Here is an 11,162-nt window from a genome sequence, read left to right as displayed (position 1 = left end):
ACCCAAAAAAAAAAAAAAAAAAAAAAAAAAGAACATAAGCAAACTACAACAGAGAAGCAGGTCAGGCATTCAGTTAAACTCAGTAGCAGTGCTCCTTTAATTAAGCAGATGTTAAAGATGCTGCTTATGAAAAACCAGAAGCAGATGGCACTGACTTCTGGCTTTCATCCACAGAAACAGAACAGGAAAAATAAGAAGTTTCTGTGCCTAAGACTGGGGTTATACTGAGGTTTCCAGCATCCAGATAGGAATGCCTGCACAGCTGCTTAGGGCAGATGGGTCCTTTGACAGCTTAATATTACAGAGTTTCTGGTAATTCAGGTAACTCTGTAGGGTGGCCGGTGTGAGGCCATCTGTTTACTAGTGGGCAGAAAAGCTCACTACCGGTAGGTAGTCACTGCTGAGCATGAGATACAAACCGAAAGTCAAGTCAGCCATTTTCATAACCTCTGCAAAGCAAACTGGCCTGGGAAACCACTGGCATAACCACCACAAAGAAACCTCACCTGAGCTTCATGTGACCGACACAATGGGACCCCAGAGAACAGTAGTATTCCAAAAGGTTTTATTTGGGTTTATTTCAACTTATTCAATGCCATGAGATAAATCATTCACTTAGAAAGCTCTTTTGTTCTTTTCTACTTTTCTAAACAGAAAAGGAAAATAACCATGAATTTAGAGCTATCTATAATAGACCTGAAAACTAGCTGCCGTCTATTATTTAAAATGAAAAAAATTTTAGATAAATAACACATATTTTTGTTGCAAAAGGTTTACAATGAAAAATGAATCTCCCTCCTATACCTCCTATGCCTCTTTCTCCCAGTACCCCATCTCCCCTCTCCAGAGACAAACACAGTTACTTATTTCCTGAATGTCTTTCTGGATATAGTCTATAATATACATAATTGTGTGTGTGTGATATATATACATGCACACATATGTATGTCCTTACAATTTTTTAATTGGCTGTATTTAAAATGAACAAAGCACATTAAAAGCTCTGAGAAGTACTGCAGTAAAGAAACCTGTTTAACTTCATCAGGGAATCCTAAATATTTTTGACTCTGGGACCCCTACCTTTCTGCTTTGGTATAACTTCCGGTCTATGGAATATAGCCAGGACTTGCTGGTATGGCCAGATCAGGCGTTTCTGGAGGGCGTCTGTTCTGAATGGTCTGTGCTTGAGCCATGCTGGTTGCTAAATATTGTAAATGTCACCCCTTTGAATATACTTTATTAAAAGACTATCTTCAAATGTTTTAGAAAATGTGAAATGTGTGCGTGAGTTCTTGCAGGGGCAGAAATAATGGGTCCAGGTTAAGTAAAGACTGAAGGAGCTGAGAGAAAGGCGAATTTATATTTAGTTGGATTTAGTTTCAGATTAGTATAGAAGGAAGTGCCAGGAAAGGGCTGGCTTCAGCTCGTGAGAGAAGATGGTCATGAGAAATTCATTAGGTAGAGGAGAAAGCCATAAGCTTTAACATTTTTGTTTTTGTTTGTAATCATGAAATATTTCAAACATCAGTGCATTTTTCATCTAGAAGTTTGGTGAGTCTTTTTATTATAGTTTCCATGTCTCTACTTAACTTTTGAACACCTGCAGTTTAATTATAATAACTGTTTTCATGTCTGGGTCTGCTAATCCTAACACCTTTGTCAGTTCGGGTTGGTTTCAATTGGATGATGGTTTTCCCCTCATACTGGATTGCATTTTCCTGCCTATTTGTATGCCTGGTAATCTTTGATTGGATGTCAGACATTGTGAATTCTACCTTGTTGGGGGTGGATATTTTTGCATTGCTATACATATTCATGAGCTTTGTTCTAGGACACAGTTAAATTACTTGGTAGCAGTTTGATCCTTTTGGGTCTTGCTCTTAAGATTTATTAGGTGGGACTTGAGGGGGATCCTACACAGATCTCTAGCCTTCTCTCTCTCTGCTCCTCTCTGGTACTTTGTCCTGCAAACTTTAGCTTACTTGGTCTCCCCAGACACATGCCTCCATCTCCTGAACCCAGGGAATCCTTGTGCTTCCCCTGGGTTCCCCCTGCATGCACCATGGCCTGGAGCTCACCCAAGGCAGTGTGCTGGGGTAACTGTAGGGCTCACCCTGTTTGCTTTTCACCTCTCAGGAATCACTGTCCTTCACTGCCTGACATCTACGGTCTTGAAAATGGCTGTTTCACAGATCCTGTCTTTGCGCTGTTGTTGTTGTTTTAGGCATAAGGGTAAGGCTAGTCCCGCCCCGCCTTTTTTAATGTAAAGTTTACTCCCGTATTTTCCTTTTCTCTTCATATGGCTTTCCTTGTTTTCTTTGCTCCTTATTTTCATCTTGCCTGTGCACAGTTCTCTTGCTGTTTTCTTTCTGGCTCATTATTTGCTTTGAGTGGGGGCAGTTATTTGCTGAAATGCAGCCCTAGAAGAGGTGAGGTTACCACGCTAGGGTTGTCCTACAGTTTCAGTTCAGGCCGTTGACCTCACGTCCTCCTCTCTCCAAACTGCAGCAGCCTCTGCCTGAGGCCACTTCTTCCCTGGGCTGACTCTGTCCTTCCTCTTCACCTTCTATACACTGGGGTCAGCATGACGTAGAAGTTCCTTAGCCCAAAGGTGCTCTGGGTGTATCCCTGTTACCATTTCTGCTCTAATGATTATGGTTGGCAGCTGCAGGTTTGCTTCTTTTTTGTTCCTATTCCTATTTTACTGAAGATTTATGAAGAATAATAAATATTCAATTTAATCAAATAGTACTTTTGTGTTCTATTATGAACTATTATGTGAATAGATAGACCTTTCTAATGGAGAACCATCCTTGTATTCTTAGGGCACAGCCCTATATTCAACTATATGCCAATAAATAAACACACAAAGAAGTGCCAAAAAAAAAAAAGGAACTAAAAAAAAAAATCCAGTATCTTGACAGTCTTCTCTTCCTTCCATTTATAAATTGTAAAGACATTTAAAATTCTTACGTATATTCAAAGCGTCCTGCGCCAGCCTCGTGGGCTTCCTCCCTGCAGAGCCTGTGAACAACAGCCCTTCCCTCACACCTGACTGGGCCTCTGGGGCAAGGAGGTGCTGCACTAAAGGAAATCTGAGGCACAGAGAAGTTAACTGCCTGGTCCATGATCACAGAAGTACTGTGTGGCTGACAGGTTCTTGGTGCTCCGGCTGGGTGTCAGACCTGAGCCTCTGAGGTGGGAGAGCCGAATTCAGGACACTGGACCACCAGAGACCTCCAGGCCCCATGTGATATCAATCGGCGAGAGCTCTCCCACAGATCTCCGTCTCAACACTAAGACCCAGCTCCACTCAACGACCAGCAAGGTCCAGTGCTGGACACCCCATACCAAACAACTAGTAAGACAGGAACACAACACCACGCATTAGCAGAGAGGCTGCCTAAAATCATAATAAGGTCACAGACACCCCAAAACACACCACCAGACATGGTCCTGCCCACCAGAAAGAAAAGATCAAGCCTCAACCATCAGAACACAGGCACCAGTCCCCTCAACCAGGAAGCCCACACAAGCCACTGAACCAACCTTACCCACCGGGGGCAGACACCAAAAACAACAGGAACTACAAACCTGCAGCCTGTGAAAAGGAGACCCCAAACACAGTAAGTTAAGCAAAATGAGAAGACAGAATACACAGCAGATGTAGGAGCAAGGTAAAACCCCAAAACAGACCAAACAAATGAAGAGGAAATAGGCAGTCTACCTGAAAAAGAATTCACAGTAATGATAGTAAAGATGATCCAAAATCTTGGAAATAGAATGGAGAAAATACAAGAAACGTTTAACAGGGACCTAGAAGAACTAAAGAGCAAACAAACAATGATGAACTATACAATAAATGAAATTAAAAATTCTCTAGAAGGAATCAATAGCAGAATAACTGGGGTAGAAGAACAGATAAGTGATCCGCAAGACAGAATGGTGGAAATCACTGCCATGGAACAGAATAAAGAAAAAAGAATGAAAAGAATTGAGGACCGTCTCAGAGACCTCTGGGACAACATTAAACACACCAACATTCGAATTATAGGGATCCCAGAAGAAGAAGAGAAAAAGAAAGGGACTGAGAAAATATTTGAAGAGATTATAATTGAAAACTTCCCTAATATGGGAAAGGAAATAGTCAATCAAGTCCAGGAAGCACAGAGAGTCTCATACAGGATAAATGCAAGGAGAAACACGCCAAGACACATATTAATCAAACTATCAAAAATTAAATACAAAGAAAAAATATTAAAAGCAGCGAAGGAAAAGCAACAAATAACATACAAGGGAATCCCCATAAGGTTAACAGCTGATCTTCCAGCAGAAACTCTGCAAGCCAGAAGGGAGTGGCAGGACATGCTTAAAGTGATGAAAGAGGAAAACCTACAACCAAGATTACTCTACCCAGCAAGGATCTCATTCAGATTCAATGGAGAAATTAAAAACTTTACAGACAAGCAAAAGCTAAGAGAATTCAGCACCACAAAACCAGCTTCACAACAAATGCTAAAGGAACTTCTCTAGATAGGAAACACAAAAGAAGGAAAAGACCTACAATAAAAAATCCAAAACAATTAAGAAAATGGTAACAGGAACATACATATCGATAATTACCTTAAATGTAAATGGATTAAATGCTCCAACCAAAAGACACAGACTGGTTGAATGGATAAAAAAACAGGACCTGTACATATGCTGTCTACAAGAGACCCACTTCAGACCTAGGGACACATACAGACTGAAAGTGAGGGGATGGAAATGGATATTCCATGCAAATGAAAATCAAAAGAAAGCTGGAGTAGCAATTCTCATGCCAGACAAAATAGACTTTAAAATAAGACAAAGAACGACACTACATAATGATCAAGGCATCAATCCAAGAAGAAGATACAACAATTGTAAATATTTATGCACCCAACATAGGAGCACCTCAATATGTAAGGCAAATGTTAACAGCCATAAAAGGGAAATCGACAGTAACACAATAATAGTAGGAGACTTTAACAACCCACTTTCACTAATGGACAAATCAACCAAAATGAAAATAAAGAAAGAAACACAAGCTTTAAATGACACATTAAACAAGATGGACTTAATTGATATTTATAGGACATTCCATCTGAAAATGACAGAATACACTTTCTTCTCAAGTGCTCATAGAACATTCTCCAGGATAGATCATATCTTGGGTCACAAATCAAGCCCTGGTAAATTTAAGAAAACTGAAATCATATCAAGTATCTTTTCTGACCACAACACTGTAAGACTAGATATCAGTTACAGGAAAAAAACTGTAAAAAATACAAACACAGGCAGGCTAAACAATACACTACTAAATAACCAAGAGATCACTGAAGAAATCAAAGAGGAAATCAAAAAATACCTAGAAACAAAGGACAATGAAAACACGACGACCCAAAACCTATGGGGTGCAGCAAAAGCAGTTCTAAGAGGGAAGTTTATAGCAATACAATCCTACCTCAAGAAACAAGAAACATCTCAAATAAACAACCTAACCTTACACCTAAAGCAATTAGAGAAAGAAGAACAAAAAAACACATACTTAGCAGAAGGAAAGAAATCATAAAGATCAGATCAGAAATAAATGAAAAAGAAATGCAGGAAACAATAGCAAAGATCAATAAAACTAAAAGCTGCTGCTTTGAGAAGATAAAAAAAATTGATAAGCCACTAGCCAGACTCATCAAGAAAAAAAGGGGGAAGACTCAAATCAACAGAATTAGAAATGAAAAAGAAGTAACAACTGACACTGCAGAAATACAAAGGATCATGAGAGATTACTACAAGCAACTATATGCCAATAAAATGGACAACCTGGAAGAAACTGACCAATTCTTAGAAAAGCACAACCTTCTGAGACTGAACCAGGAAGAAATAGAAAATATAAACAGACCAATCACAAGCACTGAAATTGAGACTGTGATTAAAAATCTTCCAACAAACAAAAGCCCAGGACCAGATGGCTTCACAGGCGAATTCTATCAAACATTTAGAGAAGAGCTAACACCTATCCTTGTCAAACACTTCCAAAATATAGCAGAGGGAAGAACACTCCCAAGCTCATTCTACGAGGCCACCATCACCCTGATACCAAAACCGAACATGCCGCAAAAAAAGAAAACTACAGGCCAATATCACTGATGAACATAGATGCAAAAATCCTCAACAAAATACTAGCAAACAGAATCCAACAGCACATTAAAAGGATCATACACCATGATCAAGTGGGGTTTATCCCAGGAATGCAAGGATTCTTCAATACATGCAAATCAAGCGATGTGATAAACCAAGTTAACAAATTGAAGGATAAAAACCATATGATAATCTCAGTAGATGCAGAAAAAGCTTTTGACAAAATTCAGCACCCATTTATGATAAAAAACCTTCCAGAAAGTAGGCATAGAGGGAAGTTACCGCAACATAATAAAGGCCATATATGAAACACCCACAGTCAACATTGTTCTCAATGGTGAAAACCTGAAACCATTTCCACTAAAATCAGGAACAAGACAAGGTTGCCCACTCTCATGACTATTATTCAACATAGTTTTGGAAGTTTTAGCCACAGCAATCAGAGAAGAAAAAGAAATAAAAGGAATCCAAATGGGAAAAGAAGAAGCAAAACTGTCACTGTTTGCAGATGACATGATACTATACATAGAGAATCCTAAAGATGCTACCAGAAAACTACTAGAGCTCGTCAATGAATGTGGTAAAGTAGCAGGCCAGACACTATAAAACTCTTAGAGGAAAACACAGGCAGAACACTCTATGACATAAATCACAGCAAGATCCTTTTTGATCCACCTCCTAGAGAAAGGGAAATAAAAACAAAAACAAACATAAACAAGTGGGACCTAATGAAACTTAAAAGCTTTTTCACAGCAAAGGAAACCATAAACAAGATGAAATGACAACCCTCAGGATGGGAGGAAAATATTTGCAAATAAAGCAACTGACAAAGGATGAATCTCCAAAATATACAAGCAGCTCATGCAGCTCAATATCAAAAAAAAACCAAACAACCCAATCCAAAAATGGGCAGAAGACCTAAACAGACATTTCTCCAAAGAAGATATACAGATTGCCAACAAACACATGAAAGGATGCTCAACATCACTAATCATCGGAGAAATGCAAATCAAAACTACAATGGTGTATCACCTCACACTGGTCGGAATGGCCATCATCAAAAAGTCTACAAACAATAAATGCTGGAGAGGGTGTGGAGGAAAGGGAACCCTCTTGCACTGTTGGTGGGAATGTAAATTGATACAGCCACTATGGAGAACAGTACGCAGGTTCCTTAAAAAACTAAAATAGAACTACCATACGACCCAGCAATCCCACTACTGGGCATATACCCTGAGAAAACCATAATTCACAAAGAGTCATGTACCACAATGTTCATTGCAGCTCTATTTACAATAGCCAGGACATGGAAGCAACCTAAGTGTCCATCGACAGATGAATGGATAAAGAAGATGTGGCACATATACACAATGGAATATTACTCAGCCATAAAAGAAACGAAATTGAGTTATTTGTAGTGAGGTGGATGGACCTAGATTCTGTCATACAGAGTAAGTCAGAAAGAGAAAAACAAATGCCGTATGCTAACACATATATATACATATGGAATCTATATTAAAAAAAACGTTCTGAAGAACCTAGGGGCAACACAGGAATGAAGACGCAGACGTAGGGAATGGACTTGAGGACATGGGGAGGGGGAAGGGTAAGCTGGCACGAAGTGAGAGAGTGGCATGGGCATATATACACTACCAAATGTAAAACAGATAGCTAGTGGGAAGCAGCTGCTTAGCACAGGGAGATCAGCTTGGTCCTTTGTCACTACCTAGAGGGGTGGGATAGGGAGGGTGGGAGGGAGACGCAAGAGGGAGGGGATATGGGGATATATGTATGCATATAGCTGACTCATTTTGTGATACAGCAGAAACTAACACACCACTGTAAAGCAATTATATTCCAATAAAGATGTTAAAAAAATTCTTACATATATTCGAGATAGAAATGTATCTTAGAACACATGCTAGGAAAAGAAAGCAGTTGATGGATTCTCGAACCAGATTCACATATTTCCACCACTTGTAGAGGCATTTAACAGTGGTTAGAATTTGAGAAACAAGGACTCAGACTGAGAAAAAATATTTCAGTTTCCCAGGCAAAAACTATTACTACAGGCATCCAAATGAAAGGTAAAGATTAAAATCCCTTTGATTATCCATACTTTGCTATAACTACATATTAGGAGGAAAATAGGCCTGTTTATTTGAGTTATAGACTTTATTGTAGAGATGCCTTCTCCATGTCTTTCCCTTCCATTCTAAACGCTTCAGTATTTCTCTTACTTTATAATTATTTGGCAGATGGAAGGGAATTTTTCAAAGGCCTATATGTTTATTATTGTCTTTTGGTAATTCCTTAGTCGGATCTTATTTTTTCCCACCAGATGACCATGAAACATTATTTTATTCATAGCATTTAAAAACATTTAATTATATAAGATATTTAAAGATCTGTCTTGATCTAGGATACAAGGTTTAAGAACATAAAATAAATGGCCTGTGCAGCTCACTTTTAAAATTATACTCCATACATTTATCAGTAAAAAGGAACACAGCAGAATTATACGTGTGGACATCAGATTCTCAATATGCCTTTGTTTACAGAAAAGCCATGTCTAAACTTAAAGGAAAAGAAATACTCATGAGGAACTAGATTACTGTTGGCAACTTAGTAAATGTCTTTTAGGAAGAAAAGGAACTGGACACTGGGCTCATTTCTCAGTCCCTGAGTTTGGAGGAGTGGTCTCCTTCTGGCATCAGGGTGGTGGGGTGGCAGAGACAGTGTGCCACAACGGGAAGAACATCTGAGTTTGGAGTCAGAGAAACACCCAACTCCAAATACTCCATGACCTCCTTTGGGAAGAGAAACCCCATCTCTAAAACAACTCTAATAAATAACCAGACAAGTCACTTCTCTGCTTGAAATGATCCATTCACTGGGCCCCATCACCATCAGGGTCTGCTCCCCTTTTATATCTCTCACTTCACTGTTCACTACACAGACATAGACAACTACCCCAGGTATCGCCTAGGGCTACTATGAAGTTCTCAGACAATGCCACGTTCCCTCATGACTCCATGTTTTTGCAGAGATAATTGCCTCTTCAGAATCCCTTTAGTCAAAATAAGGTCATTAAGGTGAGTCTTAATCCAACATGACCGGTATCCTTAAAGGAAGAGGAAATTTGGACATAGTCATGTACAGAAGGAAGACCATGTGAAGACACAGAGAGAAGATGGCCATCTACAAGCCAAGAAGAGTGGCCTCAGAAGAAACAAACCCTGCAGACACCTTGATCTCAAAATCTAGCCTCCAGAATTGTGAGAAAATAAATCACTTTATTAAAAAAAAGAAAAAGAATCCTTTTAGTCTTTGTGGACCTACATGTCAACCTAAACCTGCCTTCTAATTTGTTTATATTCATAGTAGCTATTCTAACTGATTATATGTGGGGTAAATGAGAAGCTGTGACAATAAGAATATAAAGTAAGTTTTCTGTCTTTTGGATTTAATTACATTTGGATTGGCAGTGAAGAAATCACCATTGGGGAAATCTCTCATTGTTGGTTCAGCTGGAGGCTGGAAAAGTAGACGATCATCCCTAATCTTGAAACTAAGGCTGGATGCTAATTTTGCCTTCTGGGAAACAGATGATTTAAGTTTTCCTTAAGAAGGAAAATAACTTAATACACTAAAGTTGGCACAAAACAAGTTCAGTGAGAATTATGATGAAAGATATCATATATTTTCAACTTAGTTAAACAAAAATCAAACTTTACCTCTTGAAATGATTCACCAGGACTCCAACCAGCTCTCCAATTCGACTCTCGTGGGTTGGCTGTTTGCTGAAGAGACAGACGATGAGGTCTTTGTTGTCCTTTGTATGGAACACTACCAGTTGGTCCTTCCCATTGGAGACGCTCAGACCAGTCAACTGCAAAGAGACAAGGCATGGAAACTGTAAGGGTGGTTCTCAAAAGAATGAATTTAAAAATACAGTTTGTAATGGTTCTACTCAGTAACTCTGATGACATTAATCCTTATCGAGCTTCATGAAACAAGCAGATGAAAGGAAATAATAAAGATAAGAACAAAAATTAACAAAATTAAAAGCAGAAAAACAATAGGGTAAAATCGATGAAACAAAGAGCTGGTTCTGTCAAAAGATAAATACAATTGCTGAATCTCTAGTCTGAAAGAATAAAAGAGAGAAGACTTAATTACCCATATCAGAAATGGAAGAGGGGCTATTACTACAGACCACATAGACATTAAAAGGATAATAAAGGAATATTTACAACTTTATGCACATAAGTTCAACAACTTTGACAAAACCAAACAATTCCTTGAAAGCCATAAACTACCAAAATTCACCCAAGAAGACATAGATAACCTGAATACTGCTATATCTATTAAAGAAATCAAATTTGTAGTTAAGAACCTTTCAAAAAAGAAAACTCCAGAAGGCTCAGATGATTGCCTTGGTAAATTCTACCAAATATTTAAAGAAGAAATAACACCAATTCTCCACATCTGCTCTAGAAAACGGAAGAGAAGGGAACACTTCACAACTCATTTTATGAGCACTGTCCTGATGCCAAAAATAGACAAAGGCAGTACAAGAAAACTACAAACCAATATCCAATATCCTTCATGAACATGGATGTAATTAGAATGGCCAAGATATCAGCAAATCAAATCCAAAAATACATAAAAACAAAAATGCATCATGACCAAGTGAAGTTACTCTAAGAAATGCATAGCTAGTTTTGTATTAAAAATATCAATCAATGTAATCCACCATAGCAACAGAAAAAAACAACAACAAAGCTACATTTATCTGTAATGAGGTGGATGGACCCAGAGTCTGTCATACAGAGTGAACTAAGTCAGAATGAGAAAAACAAATATTGTGTGCTAACGCACATATATGGAATCTAAAAAAAACGGTACTGATGAACCTAGTGGCAGGGCAGGAATAAAGACGCAGACGTAGAGAATGGACTTGAGGACACGGGGAAGGGAAAGCTGGGACAAATGAC

The 11,162-nt window shown here is 38.7% G+C and overlaps 1 protein-coding gene across 1 annotated transcript in view; it reads right to left on the bottom strand.

Annotated features, from left to right (window-relative positions):
- The window catches only part of MYO1D (myosin ID), a 337,803-nt gene that overhangs the window by 86,933 nt on the left and 239,708 nt on the right, over window positions 1–11,162 (bottom strand). The window contains exon 21 of the mRNA XM_024736888.1: window positions 9,900–10,054. Within this exon, the coding sequence (XP_024592656.1) occupies window positions 9,900–10,054 (155 nt within the window). The remainder of the gene's footprint in view (window positions 1–9,899; window positions 10,055–11,162) is intronic.

Source organism: Neophocaena asiaeorientalis, unplaced genomic scaffold (assembly GCF_003031525.2).
Source record: "Neophocaena asiaeorientalis asiaeorientalis breed wild unplaced genomic scaffold, Neophocaena_asiaeorientalis_V1.1 scaffold129, whole genome shotgun sequence".
Classification (NCBI taxonomy): Eukaryota; Metazoa; Chordata; class Mammalia; order Artiodactyla; family Phocoenidae; genus Neophocaena; species Neophocaena asiaeorientalis.
The sequence above is the reverse complement of the archived record's forward strand: the minus strand, read 5'-3'. Positions and strand labels throughout refer to the sequence as shown.